The sequence below is a fragment of the Pangasianodon hypophthalmus genome, chromosome 24 (assembly GCF_027358585.1).
Source record: "Pangasianodon hypophthalmus isolate fPanHyp1 chromosome 24, fPanHyp1.pri, whole genome shotgun sequence".
Classification (NCBI taxonomy): Eukaryota; Metazoa; Chordata; class Actinopteri; order Siluriformes; family Pangasiidae; genus Pangasianodon; species Pangasianodon hypophthalmus.
In genome coordinates this window covers 13,768,956-13,793,178 of record NC_069733.1, presented here as the reverse complement: position 1 = coordinate 13,793,178, position 24,223 = coordinate 13,768,956, and the positions used below count along the sequence as shown (strand labels likewise).

The 24,223-nt window shown below is 40.5% G+C and overlaps 1 protein-coding gene across 1 annotated transcript in view; it reads right to left on the bottom strand.

Moving 5' to 3' along the window:
• The window catches only part of abca2 (ATP-binding cassette, sub-family A (ABC1), member 2), a 75,610-nt gene that overhangs the window by 7,322 nt on the left and 44,065 nt on the right, over window positions 1-24,223 (bottom strand). Inside the window, exons 9-43 of the mRNA XM_053228731.1 lie at window positions 23,841-24,175; window positions 23,597-23,756; window positions 23,305-23,433; window positions 22,305-22,472; window positions 21,834-21,930; window positions 21,540-21,713; window positions 19,726-19,828; window positions 19,383-19,497; window positions 18,144-18,334; window positions 17,440-17,590; window positions 17,093-17,297; window positions 16,044-16,202; window positions 15,756-15,936; window positions 14,523-14,735; window positions 13,113-13,309; window positions 11,884-12,063; window positions 11,019-11,194; window positions 10,766-10,886; window positions 9,760-10,041; window positions 8,724-8,942; window positions 8,378-8,480; window positions 7,701-8,026; window positions 6,262-6,475; window positions 5,964-6,069; window positions 5,763-5,874; window positions 4,224-4,284; window positions 3,924-4,098; window positions 3,705-3,820; window positions 2,616-2,763; window positions 1,895-2,018; window positions 1,671-1,803; window positions 1,457-1,577; window positions 1,177-1,355; window positions 696-837; window positions 70-204 (exon numbers count right to left, since the gene is read on the bottom strand). Coding sequence (XP_053084706.1) covers window positions 70-204; window positions 696-837; window positions 1,177-1,355; window positions 1,457-1,577; window positions 1,671-1,803; window positions 1,895-2,018; window positions 2,616-2,763; window positions 3,705-3,820; window positions 3,924-4,098; window positions 4,224-4,284; window positions 5,763-5,874; window positions 5,964-6,069; window positions 6,262-6,475; window positions 7,701-8,026; window positions 8,378-8,480; window positions 8,724-8,942; window positions 9,760-10,041; window positions 10,766-10,886; window positions 11,019-11,194; window positions 11,884-12,063; window positions 13,113-13,309; window positions 14,523-14,735; window positions 15,756-15,936; window positions 16,044-16,202; window positions 17,093-17,297; window positions 17,440-17,590; window positions 18,144-18,334; window positions 19,383-19,497; window positions 19,726-19,828; window positions 21,540-21,713; window positions 21,834-21,930; window positions 22,305-22,472; window positions 23,305-23,433; window positions 23,597-23,756; window positions 23,841-24,175 — 5,751 coding nt within the window. The remainder of the gene's footprint in view (window positions 1-69; window positions 205-695; window positions 838-1,176; window positions 1,356-1,456; window positions 1,578-1,670; window positions 1,804-1,894; window positions 2,019-2,615; window positions 2,764-3,704; window positions 3,821-3,923; window positions 4,099-4,223; window positions 4,285-5,762; window positions 5,875-5,963; window positions 6,070-6,261; window positions 6,476-7,700; window positions 8,027-8,377; window positions 8,481-8,723; window positions 8,943-9,759; window positions 10,042-10,765; window positions 10,887-11,018; window positions 11,195-11,883; window positions 12,064-13,112; window positions 13,310-14,522; window positions 14,736-15,755; window positions 15,937-16,043; window positions 16,203-17,092; window positions 17,298-17,439; window positions 17,591-18,143; window positions 18,335-19,382; window positions 19,498-19,725; window positions 19,829-21,539; window positions 21,714-21,833; window positions 21,931-22,304; window positions 22,473-23,304; window positions 23,434-23,596; window positions 23,757-23,840; window positions 24,176-24,223) is intronic.

Below are 24,223 nucleotides of genomic sequence, written 5' to 3'. Positions count from 1 at the left end.
CATGATCAGAGACAGAGCTCGCTTATTTCAAAGGATACGGATTAGAGAACACAGCTGAGGAGCTCCAACCAGGAAAATCAGGGACGGGTATCCGATGAGAGCGATGGCTGTAGACAGCTTGCGTTTGTTTCCTCCGCTGTACGTGCCGGCCGGCTTGTCCGCATACTTCGAGAGCTGGAGCTTTTCCAAGGCCCATTGCACAACCTGAGGGGTGAGACAGAGAGGGACAGAGAGGAGAATGTAAACGGTGGAATGAAATGAGAAAGGATTGATTTGGACTAAACCTAAATTGCACTTGAAACAGTTGTTAAGGGAATTGCTTTTTCAAGTGGCTCTGCTTCTTTTTCCAAGTTGTTTAAACAAGTCTACATAATAGATTTTTACATCCTTAAATAATGTAATATGATACACTATGATACTCTGGCTTGTTATTTATAGAAGTAGCCTTTATTTGTCACGTATACTTTACAGCACAGTGAAATTCTTATCTTCGCATATCCCAGCTTGATAGGAAGCTGGGGTCAGTGCGCAGGGTCAGCCATGATACAGCACTCCTGGAGCAGAGAGGGTTAAGGGCCTTGCTCAAGGGCCCAACAGTGGCAGCTTGGCAGTACTGGGGCTTGAACCCCCAACTTTCTGATCAGTAGCCTAAATTTAACAATTAAAGATTAGCACAATGAAAAGCACTCCCTTACCCGTTCCTCGTCCTTCCACGGTATACCTCGGAGGCGTGTGTATAGCTCCAGGTGCTCTCGTGCAGTTAGATCCTCGAACAGAGCGTCAAACTGAGGACAGTAACCAATACTCTGCTGCACATGCAAAAGATCCTTCAGGATGCTGTGGAAAGAAAGAGGTTTAACCAGATTATTTCCTGTTATTCAATCACATACAAGATGATCCAGGCTTTCTTGAAGATAAATCTTTATCGTAATTAACTTTAATCTGCCATTTAATAGAATATTATAGTAATAGTGTGTGTTATGCATGCACTGATAAGATACACCGCGATGTTGTGTTTGAACATTTCCATAAGTCTTCCTGTGCTTACGTTCTTCTCTATAACACAAATTGACAGGCAGTGTGTGTGTAACCATGTTAACAAGCTCACTCATGCCTAGTGTGTTAGTATGTGTGAGGATAAGATTATTGCAAAGCCAATAGGTCGTGTCTAATAACCTGTATCCTTCGATAAACGCCTCTCCTCCTGTTGTGCTTTCATCTCCAGTCAACATTTTAAAAGTGGTCGTCTTTCCTGCACCATTGACTCCCAGCAGCCCAAAACACTCTCCAGGACGGACGCCCAGACACAAGCGGTCCACCGCCAAGATGCGCCCCATCTTACGAGACTTATACACCTACAAATGGATATTTATACATGTGAAATGTGAAATAATGGTTGACTATTCAATAGTTTATTTAAGTGAATTATGGCTGCACCAAGAGGTTACAGTTTCACCTTAGTGAGATTTTCAATCTTCAGCATATCATTTACAGCATCTCCTCGGAGCACTCTTCGTCTCTCGCGTGCCACATCAACATCATCGTCTTCGATTGGCTGACTGTTTACAGGCAATCTCCTATGCAGAAAATTAAAAACTCAGCATAATATACAAAATAATCTGCCTATTTTTATTTAGTTTAGTTCGAACACTGGGGCTGCACACACTCACTGAGGTTTACGGAGGAAGTTGTACTGGCACAGGATGGTGATAAGAAAGCCGACGAATCCCTCGATGGTCATGGCCACCAGTCCACGTGTCACAATGTCCCACTCAAATGGAGACTTCACCTTATCAAACTGACCTGCAGGACACAGGTTTGTTCATTAGAGGGCACCAAAGAACATCACACTGTGCCATTTATGAGCCTGAACGAAAAACAGAGAGAAACATACCTATCTTGGCATAGTACTCGTTGATGTATTCGTTGTATGCCATCTCCATCAGCCCATGACCCAGGTTATAGTTAGGAAAGATGAGGAAGCATGACTTCAGATAGCTGTTCACTAGCTTCAGATCCTAGGAGTGGATTGAAATATAGTATTACTATTAAAAGAAATCAAGTTCACTTCGTTTTCTTTCTTCTTTAAAGTTACAGATTTAAGTCTGGCTCTTACAAAACACTGACACTGGAAACTCCTTCAAAAAATGTTAAATAAACATCTCTTTACAGAACACTTCACCATATAAACAATTATATAAAAAATATAAACAATAGACGTTTTTCAAATCCGGTTTTGTGGATCATCTGCTATACTTGTACCTGTGTAAGTTGTTACTAAATAAATGATAGCGACTTTTGAATCTATGGACAAACCTGCTCAGAGACATACTACTGTCCACACCATGCTGTGATAGAAAATAAATCATCACCTTCTGATCAATCAGATTTGAGAATTCAACAGCTTTGTGGTATAAATACATCCATCCATCTCCTGTATGGCTTATCCTACACAGGGTCACGGGGGAGCCTGGAGCCTATCCCAGGGACAATTTAGACTTTTTAGAGATGCCAATCAGCCTACAATGCATGTCTTTGGACTGGGGGAGTAAACCAGAGTACGTGAGCGTGAAGTGAGCACATTAAAAGACAAACATAACGCTTCTGGCGTGTACCTTATCGTGTTCAAACAGCTGGAGAAGGAAAGTAGCCACGGTGGCCGTGATTCCTATGAAGAGGTTAATAACGATGAGGAAAACATAGGCTGTACTGGGAACCTCGAACCAGAAAGAGGCTGGATACATGATGGGGGTTATGGACCAGCTGGAGAAAATAAGATCATGACAAAAATACTTATGTCATTGATCACTGATCAGTGATTAACAAATACCAGCTTTCCTTCCTAAATACTTATAATGAGAAATGAGTCGTTTGATTGTTACCTTGTAATATAGTGGCATAATTATCATTCTGGTCCAGTATATTTGCTCTCTAAAAAGTATGTGACTGTTTTAGCATACTGGTAGCATATTCTATACATTCAAAAGTGGTTATATTCACAATGTTTACTAGAAGATTCCACCTGGAAAAGTTCACTCTCATGGTGTTCACAACATTTTCACAACAGTTATGATACAGTACTGACATATTTCAATATGGCGGAAACCACTGAAGGTTTAAAGCTAACTGTCGAAGCTAACTGTATTTATGATATAATTTTAGTCATACAGAGACTGAAAATGTTGTTATTCCCTACAATTTTGTCTTATTTCCACATTTAAATTGTCTTTCTATTGTCCATATAAAAGACGTATCAGCTGAGTGCTGAGTTTTTCTTTGTAATTAGCTTATGTTCAGTGTTCATATTTTCCAGTTTTGTAGCAAGTGTTGTCATAACATTAACCATGTCGTAGTATGATTCGTGACAGGCTTACCCATATTGGTATGATATTATATATCCATCTATATATCTATATCTATCTCTCTCTCTCTATCTCTCTCTCTCTCTCTCTCTCTCTCTCTCTATATATATATATATATATATATATATATATATAGTCCTAATTATGTATTATTTATTAAATCAAAGATTTAAAAAGAATTAGAATTGATAAATGAATATGTATTGCTTGTGTTATGTTTGAATAAAATAGGTAAGCGGTGACTTCAATTATCTCTATGCAAACAATGATCTAGGTATTTGTCCAAGTTCTACTCCATCTCGACTCCGACTCAGTGTTATTTCACGCGCTGAACATACATACCCATAGAGCAGGAAGAGAGCAACCACTGCTGGGAAATTTTTGGGGGATGTGTACGCAGGCAGGTCAAACACAAACAGAATGAGAACACAGCATGTAGCTGGAACCAGGTAATTCAGCTAACAGTGGAAAGAGAGAAAGCAGAAAAGTCATTCACACTCCAACAGTGCACTCAGTTTGAAAAAGGGGAACACGTGCCTCTGCACTCGTCCGCCATCTCACCATGTCCCAAATGTAGTTGGCCAGCCAGTAAATGACAGGGTCACAGCCGCTCACAAATTGCAGGTGCTTAGCCTTGGTGGACTTCTCAGCCACCAGAAAGACCACAAAGCTGGCTGGGACAAAGGACATGGCCACGATGATGAAGATGGCAATGACCACATCAGTGCCCTGGAGTCTGGTGTCAAGAAGTTGAAAAGTGTTAGAAACAAGCTGAGGGAGCTCAAAGAAAATAAGAAGAGAGAATGAGAGAAAGTATTAGAAAAGGGCATACAGGACAAAGGGGTGAAAGAAAACACTTACAGGTAATCCATAGAAAGACTGGCACTGGTCCTGTTCATGGGGTGATTAGTCACTGTGATACCTGAATATATGCATACACAAACACCATGATAAATAACTGACTACCCCAAAACTACCTAATGAAATATTAGCTTTTACACTACTGTATGTACTGGATGTTCTTCTTCCTTACATTCTAGACCACCAGGGTAGTTTCCTTCTGAATTAATGAAGCATTCTGGTGTACTCTTTTTCCAGCCAAGTACCAATAGCCAAGTCGTGACCTCGTGACCATAATAGTGACCCCACATAAGCAGCCTATAAAACATCCCCACTATGTCATGCTCATTCTCTTTCTCATTCTTGTTTTACTGAGGATGTGAAGAATGAACATTGAATATAGCGCTCTAATCCACTGTTTCTTGCTAATAAGCCTAATTTCGTTATTGTTAAATCTGCATCGTCAAATGAGTGTGCCTTGATGCACAACTTAAGTGACCGTATTTTGATTATTCTGCATATTACAATTCTTATGTCATTGTTACAGACATATGGCCTGTCGCATGTGTCTGTTTGTATTTCAGGACAGGATGGGGAACTGTTTGTTATGCCAGGCCCTGATGGAGTTGGAGGATGGACATGATCAACACCCAAATTTTTTGGGACCAGAGCATCTTTGACAATCTCATACATAGCCTTGCATTAAAATACAGAATAAAGGCTATTTATTTGTTGGCTATTTATTATTCTCTGAGACTGCGCTGTCACAGCAGGGAATGAAGCAAGCAGCAGACACAGCTGTAGAGTCTGCTAAGAAGAAAACAGTAAGCTCCTTTGCTGCACTGTCACGGCAGAAACAGGAATGAACAATGGGCTTGGCTGTTCAGTTCCATGGAAAGGGAAGAGTAAGTGCCTTTATTTCATTGAAACTCAGAGCAATGGAGTTGTTAGCAGCAATGCAACCGTGTAATGAAAGACAGACCTTGGATGAGATTAGGACAGATGCCGTGCATACAGAGATAGACCCTGATGTACTTTCAGTGACTGCATTTCAGTCTCTGATGACAGCCTGCCATCAAGGCAACTCTTACGATCAGAGCATAATGAAGGAATGAATGTGCTGTGGGCTGGAATTAAGGCTGTCTTGGCAAAACTAAAGATGAATCTTCGCTAGAACATAGTGGACCAAATGCTTAATCCATTTCATAGTACATCTGCCCAAGCGAGCGACTATACCAATTTCCCTAAAGAGTTGAACATCACAAACTGGAGTGTCACTTATGAATTTGATATTCATAATATATTTGATATTCATAATGATATTTGAAAATATATTCAAAAATGTTTGGATTTATATTATATATATTAATATTTGAGGTATTTTCTATTACGTATCAAGCTACATTTTGATATTTTTTCTGTGTAATTCTGACTCCATCATAGTTATGACAGTTTTACAGTACCATGTTACTGTACAAAAGCTATTGTATCAGATGCTCATGGTTTTCTATCAGGCATGTGAAGTTATTTAAGGCCATCACTCCAAACTGGAGTTCTTACCGTAAGCTGCAGGGTTGCCCTTGCTAAGGGGCAGGTTAGCACGCAGGATGGCATTGTTCAGCACGTTCAGGTATGTGGGCATGCTGTGGTAGCCTTTATTGTTATACAGCACCTGCAGAGACAGAAAGAAAGCAGAAACCCTGCTGATCAGACCGAACATGACCTTTAAGAAACCTTCCTAAGTAATGCACTCCGGCTCACCTGGGCTGATCGCCGCACTGCTATCTTGCGCGCCATGAGCGACATCTTTCTCCCAAAGGATGCTGGGACAGATTTCTGGATGTTTCCAACAGTGATGCCTCCATACCTGAGAAAACAGTAAAACAGTATAAGTAGAGTCTGGTTTGATAACACAGCTGTCAAAAAATAAGAACATAACAGCTCATGGTAGAAAAATTAATGTAAACTGACGCATTGTGACCCAAATGAAAATGCTAAGTTAAACGTATTATGTAACAGAGCTCAAGAAATCCCTATTGTGACTTATTTTGCTCTTCACCTGTGCAGTCTCATGCGGTCGGAAGTGTAGAGAAGGTACTCGGACACATTGCGGCCAGTGATGTCCACCAGAATATCCCCTGTGACCACTTTTGTGAGGGGCGGACGTCCGCCGACACCGCTGGGACATGAGAAGCCTGTTCCCTGCATGGAGCAGGTGCAGCGGACCGGCTCTCGAATAGACAGTGGCAGTGGAGGAGGAGACGTCACCAACTCTGTAGAACCAACACACATACATTACTACAAGCAGTCACATCATCTATACAGGCAATTCAGATTTTGATGGAGACCGAGCTCATACAAAAAAAAGAAGTTTACACATCTACCCCAAATGCACTCAGATAGCCAAGACAAGTTTGCTTCTTTACTTCTGCACTGGAGCAACAAGGCTAATGCAGAAGTACAAGTAAGGAACACTACGTTTAGCTTTCTGCAGTCTACATGTTTATATCATCATACCCTCATCTCACATCATGCTCTGTTGCTAAATATTCTCACTGTTTTAGCTTATATTATTTCTGACACTGTATGACACACAGTTATGTACAAAACCAAACATCAGACCAAACCCATTTCAGATGATCGCCCACATTTTGAAGAAGGAAAATATATAATTGTATTTTTGGTTAAAGTATGGCTTTATCAAACTTAGTGCAACCTTTTTTATTTGTTAAAATATCTATAGAACCCCTCAGTACAAATTTATTTTATGAACAGAAACTTTATTTTATGAACATCAAATTCTTCAAATATTAGGCTCATTATAAAAAAAAAAATTAAATATATTTATTGGAACTATATTGGAATGTTTTTTATTTCTGAAGTTCTAGTTTTTGAGTAACTGAGGCTTGGATTAAGCCCAATTAATTTACATGGTCAGTCAAATAGGCTTATAACTAAAAACTACATATAAACACTAAATAATAATAACAACAACTGAAACTCTTAATAACTAGTTGACAGGTATAAACATACACTCATAAATGTGTATATTTCCGATTAGTAACTAATTACTGAATAATATATACCAGTCATAAATAATATGTTTTTAAATAATAAGCTAGGACTCACACATTGCTCCAGGGTCATACAATATTTAACTAGCTCTTTACATTACTGATGCTGACATAAATTTGATCTAAGAAAGATTTACCACATTGTATGCTCGTTTGCTGCTTCTAGGTCATGTTTACCAGTGAAGCAGGAAATACTGGCCACTGCTGATGGCCACAAATTAATTTTCAAGTAATTTCAGTAGTGTTTGAGTGCATACAATTAATGCATACAAAATCCTTTTAATTCATGTAAACAGCCAGTAAAAACCTATCAAAGATCCAATAAAAAAATTAACTCAAGTGCTACATCAGCCTGCAGAGTGTCTTTAACTGTATCACTGACTGATGTGTATCACAGCTTAGGATTCACTGTAACGAGCCTCACCGTGGGCAGTGGTGGGCGGAGCTGCCGTGTAGTTCCATAGGGCATCGTCGAAGTGTGGCTCTGGGTAATCAGAGGGTGCAGGAGAGGGTGGAGGTGGGACGAAGTTAGACAGAGGTACCCCCTGGGTGAACGAGTCCAGGCACATGGGGTCAAAGTAGCGTGCAGCCAGTGTTTTGGCATTGTTGGCATAGGGGTTGAGGCTCTGCGCCAATTGGTCAAGTGTACTATTAAAGGGGGTTTTGAGCACACAGGTTGCACCCACGCCTGAGGGCAAACGCAGCGTATTGATAATCTTTTGAGGGCTGGCATCCGGGGACAGCTTGCTCCTATAACAGCAGAGCAGGACAAATGATAGTAAAGAGAACATCTGCAGCCTCAGGTTGTTTAAAGCCAGCTTTACTGTTAGTTTAAAAAAATATCTGTTTGATTGGCAGTAGTGTCCGCCAGGCAACTTTAACCACCTGACACAGTGTTGGAAACGAGAATAGGAATGTCAAAGTGGCATCAATCATCTTTATAATCATTTTCACCATTTTATAGCCATTTTAGGTGGAAATATGCACTATAATATGTATATTAATAATGTAATATCAATTCTAACACTTATGATTTGCACAGAGTATGATGGATAATTGGATAAATGTTGCTTGTTGCTTGTTTATGGTCCTGAGTCACACCTGTACTGCAGCCGGTCTTCATTGGCGAAGGGGATGAAGTTTCCTCTGGGCTGGGTGTAGTTATGATACTGAGACGGTGACAGAATGAGGGGAGGAAGATCACCTGCAGAGCCAAAACACAGCTCATAATAGCTTTTCAAATGCAGGGTTCAGCATGGCAAGTGACACACTCCTTAATATATTCTCTTACTTCAGCAATCTAAATCAATATTTAAAGATAACAGATGTGTGGATTGTTCTGTTGTGTATTGTGTAGGATAATGCTTGTTTTCCATAATTTCCATGAAGATATTGACACATGCTTGTGCATTGTAGCTTCACATAACTCCATCCTGCTCAGTCTTACCTATTTCAGGCACAGAGAGAGCGACGGTCATTGCCACGCAAACAAAGAAGGCAGGCAGAAGGATCTGTGAGAATAGGACCTTGGTATTCCTCTTGGCACAATGGAACCTCTTGACAATGAGGCCGTGGAATTGGCGAAGTCGCAGCCACCAGCCCTCCAGCTTAAAGCTGCCCTGGCCCTCCAGCACATGAGGCTCAGGGGAGCTCGGCTCCTCCTCGTCTGGGCAAAAGATAAAAAAAATTAAGGTCCACATCAATGCATCCATGATTCCTGTTAGAGCACCATATTTTAACCTATGAAACTTTTCTATCTAAATGGAAACAATGTGTAATGTTTTGCTGAACTAACCAGCATTGTAAATTTTAAATCTAGAACGCAGAAACTGACAAAAGCATGAAGATATGATATGAACATGATAACTGAGAATTTCTAATATCTAACAAGATTAACTTCAACAGACTAGAGCCAACAAGCCCAGGCACGCCTAGCATCAAAGCACCTTGTGAGAAACAATGTCAGAAACTAAAACCTTTCACAAATTACTTCTTGGACATAAATGGCAATGAACCCTGTGCAATAAAAACAAAATCGATATTCATGTGTGTTTCCTCCAAGTGATCTGGTTTCTTCCCACCTCCCAAAAACATGCCGATAGGTGAATTGGCTACATTAAATTCCCGCCGGGGCATGAATAAATGTGTGAACGTGTGTGCATGATGCTAACCCCCCCCACCATGTAAATACAAAGCTTGCTAGAAACCTGGATAGCTAGTTCACAAATTAAGTGATTACTGGGTAGATTAAATGAAATCTAGTCATTTATTTCTATGTTAATCCACTTTGTCCGTAGTGAATTATTGCAGCCACAGCAAACAAACATTAGATCTTGACAATTCCCAAAATCCTCACACTGCATATTTTGTTTTAACTACAGGGACTTAGTCCTATTAGTTAGGCCCTTAGCCACATTAACTCTTGGTGCACTGTAAGCCAGCAAAAAAACATTACTATAATATTATTACAAGAAGATGCCCACCTCTAAGGCTGGCTGAGTCCAGGTCCTGGGGATTATTAAACAGTGGGTAGTATTCACCGTAGAAGTCAGAGTATGGTCCTCCTTCATCACCTCTCACTGAGCCCACAGAGGAATTTGAGTGCAGCGAGGCCTGACTGGAGCTCAGCCTTGAGCTCATCACCATATTGCTCATCTCCACTTCAGGCCGGGTCACAGCACCAAGCGGAGCGCCGTCACACTGCTGCGCTGACAAAAGGGAGGAAGACTTCCCAACTGACGCCCCGCCTGGGGAGCTCTTCATATCTATAAGAGAAAGAGATCAGAAGAGTGAATCATGTGTATGAAGGCAGGACAGATAAACTTACAGCTTACAGACTTCACTGAGAAACAGTATACAAAGAGACATGTTTGTTTTTTTTTTTTGGTTTCCTTCTATATAAAACTGTGTCTGGCCTTTTTCCAATCTTCAGCTCTACAGTTTCGGTGAACCTTTGCCTACTGTAGCCTCAGATTCCTGTTCTTGGCTGACAGGAGTGAAACCTGGTGTGGTCATCTGCTGTTGTAGCTGATCCACCTCAAGGTTAGATGTGCTGTGCATTCAGAGATGCTTTTCTGCTCAGTGTGGTTGTAAAGAGTGATTATTAGAGTTTCTCTAGCCATTCTGGCAGCTCAAACCAGTCTGGTCATTCTCCTCTGACCTCTCTCATCAACAGGGCATTTCCACCCATGGAACTGCTGCTCAATGGATATTTTTTGGTTTGTTTTTTGTTCTATTCTGTGTAAACTCTATGGACTGTTGTGCTCAAGAGATCAGCAGTTTCTGAAATACACATTTTTTCCCATTTTAATGTTTGATATGAACATTAACTGAAGCTCTTGACCTGTATCTGCATGATTTTATGTATTGCACTACTGTCACGTGATTGGCCGATCGGATATTTGCATGAATGTGCATGTGTATGGTTGTTCCTATTAAAGTAGCTGGTGAGTTCATAGTGTTGTAACATCTTTTCATCCCCTCTCTCACCTGCATCACTGTTCTCAAGTGACAGATCTTCCTCCGACACTTTTAGAAAGACCTCCTCCAGTGTGGTGTCCATCACTCCAAAGCTAGTGAGAGCCAGACTGTCCAAACTCTGCTCCAGAGCCTGGCAGAAGGAAACTCACTGTTAATTCAGTGCTGGCTGAGTACTGTTCATATACCAAAGAGTCCAATTTTAAAACTAATGGTCTTTAATAATTCTTTTTGAAATTACTAGTGTCTGTGTGGGTGTGTTTACCTGAAACAGCCTCTCGAAGCAGCCCTTCCTGACAGCCTCAGATGGCAGGATGTAGGACAGCTCAGTGTTGGAGTCGGACACCAGCAGGCAGGAGGCTACATACTGTCGGATAAACTGAGTCACTCTGGTCTCTGAGCACAGGGACAGGGATGAGGATGGGGGCATGCTCGACTGATCTGTGAACAAACAAAGACAAGGATTTTAAGCTGAAATGTGCAAGCTGAAAGAAAGAAACGTCCAAGAATATCCATTTACCTGCTAGTTGATTAGGGAAAGCACAAGTCTAATACATGTCTAATACACTCATACCAGCATTACACACACTCTCTGTGACAGCCACGTCTCTTTCTCAGTGCATGGACTCCTTTAACTTTAAAATAAATTCCAAGGGCCCAGTACAGCTTGATTTCATGAACTTTATTTAACTGTGTAAACAATATTTTGTCTATTTATTAGCTCCACAGTGCTTTTTATTCCTGAATTTTCCATCGACAGAACACATTAGGTCCAAGTTGACATTTGAATGATTTCCACCCATGGCTTAACCCACTGTTTTTTAGAATGTTCTTCACAATCCCCTGGGGTTCTCCGGACCCCACTTTAAGAACCACTGCTACAGTGGTCCCTGGTCAATGATGGACAAGATAGAGTAAGGGGATCAGGTTAAATTTTTTGCCTGGGTCATATTTGTGCTTTTGTGTTTCATCTAAGGGTAATAAAGGGTAATTTATTCTGTAAATTAAAATAGGCAATGTCAGTCATGTTATGTTAAATAAGATGGAAACAAAGTCTCTAAAAACACTTTAGATGTGTGTCAAAGCAACAGACAGTTGAGGAAACACACAGTCTCACACACAATTCTCACCTGCAGGATTAGAGTCACTTTGCTTCTTCACAAGTGTGAGCTTATATCCGTCTCCGTAGGTGCTCTTGAGGAAGAGAGGTGAGCCACAGCACTTGAGCTTCCCGTGGGAGATGATGGCGATGCGATCACCTAGAAGGTCAGCCTCGTCCATGTGGTGTGTGGAGAGGAGGATGGTCCGGCCTGTTCATACACGCACACACACACACACACACACACACACACACACACACAAACAAACACACTCAGTTAGACAAACCCATTCATGCACACACAGATAAACCCATTCATGCACACACACTCAGTTGATTCTAAAAATAAGATAAATGGATTTTGAAAGTGTCATTCTTAATATGGTGACGTTTTCTCTGAGATGTTATTTAGAATTTCTGGAAGGAGTCTCCAGTGTCAGCACTTTGTGAAAGTCAGAGGTAAAGCTGTAACTTTAAGTTTTCAGGCACGGCAAAGTCTTCAGGACAGAGGACGTTTTTGTATCTATATCTATCTATAAAATGATAAAATGTAAGACATGTCATCCTTTAATAAAAAAAATGTTAGTGCTGGCAAATTTCTGTGGTATAATAGGAATAAAACACTTCGGGGCATGCTATTATAGGGAAATATTCAACTTCTGGAGGGTAACAGCTACCTCGCACATACTTCTCACAACACCCCATCACTGATTATTTTCCTATAACAACACAATCTCAAGTGTTTTATTCTTTACTTTTGACATTCTGCAGGTTAAATACCTATTTTAAGATTTTACTAAAGATTACTAAAGGTTTCCATCTTTTCTAAAAACTCATTTTTATATTACCAACATTGGGTTCATGTCTGATATGTCTGTCATTAAATACTTGAGGCAGAAATAGTTCAGTTCATGCTTCTGTTTTCACTTCCTTCGCATTTCTCATAATAAACTTTCAATAAAATTTCTTTGCCTGTTTTATATCCAGCAAAGCTGACAGCGCTCATGCTGCATATGCAATGCCTGAGAATTGCTCAATAAAAAAAAGTTATAATATACACCTGTCACATTTCCTCCATCTATTAATTATCGCTTCCACCTGTGCAAAAATACTGCATCTGCCATCAGGAGGATCTCTAAGCAAGCAGAGAGACTGTGTGTACATTTCCATAAATTCTAATAACTGAGATAAAGATGGTGTAGGTCAGAGAGAAACCCTCTGCTAAATACTACGCAGAATTACAGCAGTGCTCGTTCTAACCTTGTTTATATTTGAGGATGAGGTCCCATATGGCACGGCGGGCGTACGGGTCCACTCCAGCTGTGGGCTCATCCAGAATCACAGCCCGAGAACCACCCACGAACGCTATAGCCACTGACAGCTTCCTCTTCATGCCTCCTGAAAGCGTCTGCACCAGGCAGTGGCGTTTATTAGACAACTCCAGATCCTCAATCATCCTGCACGTAGAAGACAGAAAATAAACACCAGTGATGCAACACAAATATCACGCAACAGGACAATGAAGAAACTGTCATGATCTCACCCTCCCCACTTTGCGTCATGGTTCCCATGGCAACAGCAGCACATGCTCTTGTTTTATTGCTAGGCTTTGCCTTTGTCCTGTGATTGGTTAATTTCTGTATTGGATTTATCTTTTTCTAGTTTCCATTCAGTAGTTTACGCATATATACCCATCTACATATACTGAAGTCGCTGAACACAACCTGCTTCTCAAATGATGTACTATGCACTAACTTGTTTTGTGGACATTCCAACATTAAATGTAACTATAAACAGATAAAAAGTAAGATATGCCGTACTTTAATAAGTAAAAAATGTTAGCATGGGCAAATTTCTGTGATATAAGAGGAATAAAACACTTTGGGACATGCTGTTATACATTATAGATTTCAGATTATAGATTTTCCATGTTTAACATCATGCTGAGTACACACACCCTCACACTTCTAAAGCTAACTAACTGTGTATTTGTGTACTGTGCACTACATACTATACACTATGGACTGTAGAATATGTAGTACCTCATTTTCATAGGGAAGTAACATTTTGCACAAATGAATACGGCAAATTATAGAGTGGTCATCGTCGATGAGACACACCTAAAGAACCTTCACATGAACAGCCTTCAATTTTAAAACCCAAAAAGGGTCAGCATGAACTTTTTGCTTTCAAATTTCATCCACAATGTAGTGGCAGTTTTGCTGGTGCATCAGCCTTTCAGCAGAATTTAAACCGCAGTGCCATCTGGTGGCTCCGCCCCTTCCACTACGTAAAGTGAGCTGTGACTAACAAGTACCAAAAATGTCCGTAGTTTCAACTTTATGTCTCTGCAGTTTTAGTACAACATCGGAGTATTAATAGTACACCACATCTCACCGAATTTCCAACTGTAAATACATGCTACTTTCACTAAAATGTTACAAAGTGCGCAATTTGAGACATAGCTAGACATTCCCACGATGCTGCCGTAAACAGTAGGAATCAAGAATTCAGGAATTATTACAGATGAATTTGGAATTTGGTCCTACACGTATGCAAATTATTACAAGATAGCATGATAACCAATAACATGCTAGCTAGGTAGCTGAAGTAGCTAATATTATTAGAAAATTATAATAGTTCAGAAAATGATTGGGGAAGGGCACTCACTTATCCATCTCTTTACGGATGTCCTCTTCAGCCATGCCCTTCAGGCGTGAGTAAAACCACAGGTGCTCCTCAACAGTCAGCTTGTCGAAGAGAACGTTGTGCTGCGGGCACATGCCCAGGTTCTGCCGGATGCGCTCCATCTCCGTGCGGATGTCGTGGCCGTATATCGTGGCCGAGCCCGAGGTGGGGGGGAACAGTCCCGTAAGGATCGACCTGGAGATCAAACATACAGCAATGACAGTTTGGTGGATTGGAGAGGTACCCTAAAAGAGGCTAAATGGAACCCTATTTTTGGTTCTAGTCTCTGCCTTCAATGCCGTCAATGGACATTAATGTCTAAATGTACTTATGGCAATTTCTGTAAACATTAGATCAGCATTGCCCTCTAGTAGGCAATTTTCTGCCAAATTACTCCTCAATTTTTTTTTGTAAAAAAAATAGAATGGCCATAGTCCAACATTCCTGAATAAAGCAAACACATTTCATATTGTTCTTCTTGCAGAACTGATTAATTATTAAGACTTCCTTCAAGTCCTAAGGCTTACAGGTGAGATGTTTACTTTCTATACTCTATTTTATAGGTATAGTTAGAGAATTACACTAGCTAACTAGCTGAGTAAATAAATATTTAGGTGACATTCATCAAACTTCATTTAGCTGGTAAACTTTGATCCCCTTAAACTTTATAAAACATCTGAAATATACTCAGAGGAACAGTGACTTTTAATGTGTTTTAGACATAGAGAACGTTAGTCAGTTAACTAAGTGCTAGCTAGTCAAAGTTTTAAGCTAGCTGAGTAGATTTAAGCTAGCTGACTAACAGTTGAATCTTTAAGGGACATTCATTAAATGTTTCCATTTATCTATTAAATTTTCCTCCCTTTAGACTTCCTAATAGGGCTATTAAAGCAGAATCAATGGTTATTGATGTAGGATATATTTTTTTTCCAGTCTTGCACTCAAACAAAACCAATATAAGTTGCTACCCACATTTCCTCAACAACTTGTCTAAACTGGTGACACAATCTCAGCACCCCATGTCCAGATGCTTGTGACTGTTAGCACTGGAGAGACAAAATCCTGATCTATAATGAGCACCCAAATCTAAAAAAAATGGGAGACGTTCTCATTTTCAGCTGTCTGAGACTGACAGCTCATACAGTAGTGACGCAGGTGGCTGGCATCATGGTCATGACACACACAGTTTAACACACACATATTTCTCTCTCTCACATAGTGGTGGTCTTGCCGGCTCCGTTGTGTCCCAGGAAGGAGACAACCTGGTTTTCATGCAGATTTAAGCTCAGCTTGTTGAGAGCCAGCTTGCTGCCCGTCTTGTAGACTTTGGTGAGCTTGTCTATGCAGACCACCAGAGGTAAGTGACTGGGTTCCTCTTCTATTCCACGGGTTTCCTCTGGGGGCATCACACAGATATGAAACTCAGACTGAGTTCTATAGTTGTCATTCAGGTGCCACTCTATAATCTGAAAATTGATCTGAAATGAGGTATGACAGCAGTACCTGAGCGTCTGTGCTCCATGGCGCAGGCCTGATCCTCTTCCATCACGCTGAGCCTGGCACTGCTGCCCCATGGCCACTCCCAGGTCTCAATCCGTCCACTGCCCAGCCAATAGGACTTCTGCAAGGGGAAGTACCAAGGGCGGGGAAGCCCGTACATTCCTACAGAATGAGAAGAGTATCAGGGAAAGTGAGACAGACCCAGTGTATATCTCTGAAGGAACAGAGACAGTTTTTACTTTCAGAAGAGGCAGTCAGTCATAAAGCTTGGGGTCAAAAAAAAGGTCAAGTTCATTTAGATGGTAGAATATTTGACTCTGACATGTCATTAATCCCAAGTAACTGCTTTACCTCTTTAGCATTGCTCCAGTTTAAATTAAAAATTTATTTTTAATTTGAGAAATAGAACCAGAAAATATCACAAGCAGAAACAAACAAAAATATCTGCAGGAGTGGGCAGGAGTGGGATTTAGCTGTGTGATATCACAGCTACCACATTTATATGCCAGACTGAGATGCACTTTTTTAAACTATTTGTTAATCTTTAAAAAAATTTGGAAAATGTCTGCTAAAGTTAGTAAGTTTGCTATAGTTTGCTATTAAATAAGCTAGCTAGAGTTACAAGGTCCATAATATAATTCTTAAATGTAGCTAGCTCTCTATATAAAACGAAGTATTAATTAAGGTATTACATACGTATGCTGGTGTTACCATGATAGTGTGTTACTACAGTAGCTGAATACTATAGTGTGAACATAACGTAGATAGCTAGATAAGTAAACACCAAATTCCTCAAAGGTCCTTTTGTAAGGTCACATTATGGACCCGTTAAACAGGGGTACTTCCTCAAACAATATATTAACCCAATGTGCTGGCGTGTCCATTCACACCAAACCCCGCCTACTTGCAGCAGTTACCACACCCACTTGGAGTTTCCCTGCCCACTCACAGGCTGCTCCACTCTACAGAGATATTCTTCTCAGAAAAACAACTGTATGTAGATGTAGCCAATAAAGTCAACCTTGCTCAGTAATAGCTGTGTCATGGTTCACCTGGATGCACGGCCTCTATGTACCAGGTGAGCACGCCGTACACAGTGGCGTCGATGATCAGCATGACCATGGACAACAGCAGGTTAAAATCATCGCCCTCTACCGGTGACTGGTTGATGGTGCGCCACTGGATGCCCACACCGGCCACCTCGTACAAAGCAAAGTACTTTGAGCCAAGGCCAAAAGCAGTGGTGGACATCAGAGACTGCAGGAAGAGAGGAAGTCACATAAGAACAGAGGGACAGATGGCAACTCAGCTTCTACTGCCAGGTTCAAAAGACATTTCATTCTACAACACCATGTAGTGTATGTTAAAGATGAGCATGTGGCATGTGGAAGTTTCCTACCGCAATACACTTCTCAAAGGCTGTGATCTTGTCATGGGCCACTTCTTCTCTGATGGCCACGTACATGTAGGGAACGTAACTCAAGAAATAGATAATCCCACCACATGCTGAGGCCAGTTTGGCTTTGGAGTAGATTACTGACACTAGAAAACTAGGAGACAGAAAAGAGAAGAGATCATTCATCCGAACAAACTACTTTTCCATATTCCCGTACTTCCTGGTGGCATAATGTCATTAGGAGAATTATTTTGCAAATATCGTTTGTGGTTTTTTAATTTCTTAGCTTAGTTAAACGTATAGTCTTTTGATAATGGCAAAACAAACACAGTCCCGCTTGTCAGTGATCTCTACAAAGCCATGCCCTCAAAACACATGCACCAACTTAATGTTAGTGAAAGAGGCAGAGCTTTCTGTTTTCATGGGCAACGTGACTGACAGCCAAATAGAGACACCTCCTTGAGCTGATTGGTTGGATGTTGGTGGTCCCCATTGTTTATTGTTTTTCTCCCATTTTCAGAGCTTGAGGCACCACAGAGATGAGAGTTTCTCTTCCAAGCAGATTTTTAATGAAACTGACAAAATGAGAGAAGAAACTAATATTACAATCATTACTGACTCCACCTTTAACTTGAATAAAATGGCCCAGCTTGCAAATTGCCAACGGAAGAAGAAACAATATCGTTAGCTACAGCATGATACGTTACCAGAACATGATGGTGGCGATGGCGTATACAGTGAGGAAGAGCCAGATGATGAAGGGGTCGCTGTGGAGGAGCACTCGGCCGTACTTTAATATGGCTGTCAGTGCTGTCACTGATATGGAGAGCTGCACAAAGCCAGTGATGAACCAGGCCACCCAGTGCACAGCATTATTTAAACCCATCATCTTCATCACCTGAGAGGAATCATCATCATCATAAGCAGCCATTAATATATCAATAAATAATCAATATTTATATCAGTATAAACAGCAGGATCTAAAAGTTGGAATCCACTACCAGCAATCATTTATCAAAAACAACAAATAATTCTTTGTTGGATGATTTAAGAATACAGCTGTTTAAAGCTGCTGTGAAGCTCGTTAAAGCTCTCTCCAAATCCTAGTAGCTGTGCTTTTCTCCCACTTAAGCACTTACACACCTGATTGCCCAACAAGAAATGTAACAATGCTTAAATTGGTTGAATTTGGAGAATTAGCTTGGAATGCGATTGCTTGTTTGCAGCTAAAGTCTGAACCCACAAGCAAATGATACCCACGGCTAAACAATGACTTTTAAGTGTTATTTGTGATCTAGATAGTTATGCAGCTAGCTACATACACTATATGGCCAAAAGTATGTGGACACCAGACAATTACTATACACCCATGTATGCTTGTTTTTTTATTGCCGGTTAAGAGACATTAGAATAATAGATTACATCATTTTCTACCAAGCAACAGTTCAGCATCACTTTTCAAGCAATTCAAATCTCTCAGATTCCATCAGATCTGAAAGGTCACACCAATTTTCACTAATCTTCCCTTTTCCTCAGTCCAAATCCTTTCTTCTATGGCATTTAAACAGTATCTTTATCAGAGAGTGTGTGGGCAGCCGACCTGAACACACACAGTAGTATCAGCGAGTGTGATCACTAAAAAAGGACACAAGCTACAGTGTTTTGCATGCACACAAAAGTATCTGCAAGTGTGGCGCAGGAACTGAGCATTCAGAGAAATTGTCATATATGAAAGCACTTCTGTTCTACAAGCAATGAAACACACACACTTCCTTTCCACGCACTTGCACTTTTCTCATGAGTCAAATTCATTTCGAAGACTTTGGGCGTGGGAATAAGTCTTACGTTCCCACCACTATGATCAGTCTTAATAACATATACAAATGATCTGGCTGTCATAAGAACATGAGGAACAAAAAGGCCTTTCTAAAACTCTCGCTGCTCACCTCTTTGAGCCGATGCTCTTTCTCGGCCACTATGTGTTGGATCATCATGGCCACTGAATAAACCCAGGAGATTACCATACACAGAGGCATCATGTGCTCAATCACAAACAGGAAACTGCAAACATGAACATAGCTTAGCAAGCAGTAGTACTATCTTGAAATTTTAGATTATCATAATACCAAATCTGTAATTGCTATAACAAGTGTCAGCATCATCAACACGTTCAACTTCACACTTTCACTGTCCTCAGACAGCATTTACACCACCAATCCACTCAGATTTCTCTAATGATGGCTGAAGTGAGAGAACGCTAAGAAAGATAAAAAATGAAGACAGACTCACTCATCCCTGGTGTAGCAGGGGTAGGGGAACATCTGCACATAATTTCCGGGCTCCACAACATCATGTCCAACAAAAGTGTTAATGATTGCTCTCTCCATCATATCTAAGGTAACACAACACACTAGCGTTACAGAATTTCTTATATAGAGTTAACACACTACACACTAGAGTTACAGACATTCTTATATAGAGTTAATTAAACATCCAACAGTACATAAATCAAACGTTCAAAATGAGTGTATGGCTACTTACATGATAAAATAACAAGAACAGTCTTTTTATTTCCAAAATTTACATTTAAAGTAAAACTTAACACATACAGAAAAAATGGTTTTCAAGAATTTTTGAATGACTCTAGCCTTCTAGATTAGAGTTGGTTCTCCTTAATCTGGCCTTAATCTGGCTGGTATTAGAACATCTTCAGAGAGAGGAAATATGCTCTAGGCTTCTACGTTGAGCCTTTAAATGTTGCCCCAGACAGACTAACTAGAGAATATTAGACACTATTAGAAAGGGGTCTCTCTGGGAGGAACCCTTAAATGTTTTAGCTACCAAAAAGGGTAAAGCCTTTTCAGGAAGTTAAAAACTCTTGCCTATCCAAAGAATCTGTGAGTGTACATTTTTAAGCTCTCTGGAGGTCTAACTTCACAGTTTTTTCCTACATGGTGAAATTTTGTTCATGTCACAAAAAATCCCACTCTCAGTGCACAGTGTAGCAACCACTGCATTAGTTCTCCGAGTGCTTTGGTTTATGCATTTTCGTTTTGGTAATGTCTCCGCCCCTGTCATATCATTGGTTTCTTCCTCTATTGTGTTCACCTGTTTGGTGTTAACTCTTGTTTAGTTTGTAATACCCCTATGTGTTTGTTCCTCCTTGCAAAGTCTTGCCAACTGTATCATGTTTTCTTGTATCCAAGCTATTTTTTCCTGTGTTTATATTCTGTGTTCCTGTGTTACCGTGTATGATTACGGATATTCTTCTGATAACCCTGACTGCCTGTGCTTTAACTCATGCTATGGACTATGACTACAATTCTTGGATTGTTTACACAATCATCAAACCCCACGTTACTGTTCATTTTCATAGTCATACTGTGTTATAGACATCATCAAATCTGTGGGGTGTCACTGAAAAACTGGATATGATTTGAAGGACGTTTTAAGATTGTGGGTGAGAAATATGTCCACACCTCACAGCTTGAGTGTGAAACTAAAGAAGAAACCATCAAACACTAAACCAATTGTATGGCTGAGCTACATTTTTAAGTGCAAAACTGTGAAACTTGTGTGAAATTATTCCTTTAAAACCACTACATTGGGTGCGATGATGAAAAAGATATGCTCTTGTTGGTTTTTTTAAGCTCCTACATAAAATATAAAATATGATGCAGTGTTAAAAGTCGCTGATGCGACACTTTCCACCTGCAAATTCATGGGTGTTCCAAGCTTAGCTTAACCAGGTAAGCAGTTTACCAGAACACACTCCATTCTGAATAAAACAAAAACAAAATTTATTTATATCTCCATGGCAGTCTGCTCCTCCATGGGCATTACATGAGCAGATGATTTATTGCTCTACTTATGGTTTTGTACAGTCCTTTGCTTCAGTACAAATTGCAGAAACAATGTGAAAAGTCTGCAAAAAAATATTCATTCCTTTGCCAATAAAATCACCAAGCTTACAATGTCTTCATCAGGAACAAAAAGCACAAGTTAGAAATTTAGAAAATACATTTGCTTGAGATGTCAGTTGCCTGATGTAGTGAAAGCTGTTCATTGTATCGTATCACAGTTTAAAGGCTTCATATCTCTACCTTGGATCCACACAAAGCCGTAGAGGAAGTAGAACCTGCCGCCAGTGTTGGGTCCCGGGCGCCAGTAAGCACGTCGGATCTCATTAGTTTTCTCAGTGAAGCTGGAGTTCTGCCTGATCTTATACTGTACATGAGGAGGCAGCGAGCCATCCTTATTGGTCTGGAAAATAACACCTATACGGACAGCACATGTAGTCACTACAGCATGCTGTTATACTCCCACTAATGCAGCTAGCAATACAGTCTCGGGAAGAGCAGAAGAATGGATTTGTACAAGAAAAGCCTTTCACTCACTGGCAAATACGGAGACATTATCATGGTAGGCCTGGTTCAGAGTGTAGTTTACGATGCTCTCCTCATCCGGGAAGCCTTTGAATATATCCACACTCACCTAAAACATAAACGAGAAACAATTTTCTTATATAAAAAATGATGCTGCTCCATGAAAACTGCTAATAAAAATAAATGGATAAAACATTCAAGACTGAAGAGATGTTCTGGATTATGTAAGGAATAAAACACAACAGTGTGTGCAGTAATAGGAAAATAATCAATCATGGGGTGGTTTGCTGCGACTCGATTGATTATTGTCCAATAACAGTACATCCTGAATGTTTTTTTCCTCTTATACCCTAGAAACATGCAAATACTAACAATTTTTTAATTATTAAGGAATGACACAATTTTTTTAATGCTGTGGAACGTCTGGGAAACAAGTTGAGACTGTGTTAACTGCAAAAAAGTAATGAGAAGCTTGAATAAGACCTTTGACATGAACTGGATCCAGCCGCAGGCGGCGTTGTCGATGGTGTCAAGCTGCTCCAGCAGCGTGCTGATGTTTGGCAGGGTGAAATTCTCCTGCATCAGACTTTCTAACAGCTCACTGTCCGAGGCGTTTAGCAGCTCGGGGTGCCTCTGCAGGGCAGAGGTCAACTATGGAGACAAAACACACAAGGAGAAGCATAATAATTCATATAATAATTATTTCATACAGTAACCTTCTACAACCATAGATGGCTTTAGCTTATAGAATCCTTTCAGTTAAACAAAACTATGTAACACTGACAACTTCCCAGTGATTCCAACTGGCTAATAGCCCTTTTTTCTTATGACTAAGGTGATCGTTTTGGAGCCTGCTAACCTAGAACTGCTTTACTCATTTCAGTGACAAAAAAGCTGCTGGTTGGCTGTAAAATTAGCTCAGTTCCAGCACCAAAATGCTGCTTGTCTGGACCCTAGATTCCAGGCCATGACAACAAGTGAAGCAAATCAAGTAATTTGCATTAAAACAATACTTGGTAAATCACTGTATTCAAAACATGGCTTGAAAATGATTCTTGGAAGAAATAAAAAGAAAAGAAAAAATTTATATTGTACAAATGATATCAATGTTCTGAGATAAAGATGACTAAACTGACTTTGGATGGTAAGATATGTTCAAAAAAGAGAGAATTACAGCTTGTAAAATCCTCCACGGTCATTATTTTTATGCGGTTCTTTTGTTAACGCCCACATCTCATTATGTAATGGTTCAGCTCGTCAAAACTGTGGAAATTTGCTCATTCCACAGGGTATCCAGGCATCCCTGGCCAAACTAGACACATTTTTTTTATCAAAGAGCACTGAACATTTAAATTTGTCAAAACTCAAAAGTTTGCATTTGGAAAATGGCCTAATTTTGATTAGCAAATACTTGATTTTTGCCAACTGTTTCAATTCCACTATCAAGGTGCTTTAGCTGCTGCGTTTATTGATGGCGTGTTACCTGTTGCAGCCATGCCAGATGATTGTGCAGTTTGCCCTCCTCCAGGAAAGGTCTGAGCTCAGCTGAAATGTTGAGCCATACTTTAGCATAATGAGTCACGTTGCCTACGAAGGCAAATGTCTCATTGGCCTAGAGAACGAGAGTCGCATTCCTCCATCATCACAATGTCCATCCCTCAGACAATAATAAAAGGAACCTGCTAGAAACATGCTAAATATCTTTAAACTTTAAATGCTGTTAGCAGAAGGGCAGGATTCACACACTCATCCTCAGGGCTGTGAGATTTACTTGCCTTCTGAATGACCTTATCCACCTGTGAGCCAATGGGAGAGTAGAGGATCTTGGGATTTGTAGTCATAAGGTGAACAAGAAGCCCTAAATTCCGTTGCTCTTTGCTGGTAAAGCCGAGCGAGCTCATGTTACCTTGCTTCAAAGCTTCTGGCTCAATAATCCTGGTGAAAAAGTGTGGATTTAGTTAAGTCAGAAGGGGCTCTACAAGTAAAGATGATTGGATAGCCACACTAACACAAACAAACCTGTTATTTCCACATAGAATGGGCTGCAGCCCAGCCCATAGCTGCACAAAAGCAGAGAACTGGGAGTGAGGATTATCTGCCTGAGTGTCCTTCCCCTCAGCAAGGTTTTCAGTGGTGTTGGTACCCCAGGTGGTGGTGTTGGAGCTCCAGGTGGCATTGTTAGCAGAAAAAGAAGTCTGGTGCCCTGCACATGCCCCTTTGGGCAGCAACTTGGCCAGGCCTGAGAGCAGATCCACATCTTTGAGCAGCTTTTCTACCTCAGCCAGGTCCTTCAGCAGAGCACCCAGGTGGGACTGAAATGGCAGGGCTGAAGCATTGGTCTGTTCCAACTTTAACTGTGGGGATGGAAGGACAGAGAGTGATGGTGTTAATTGAGGGAGACA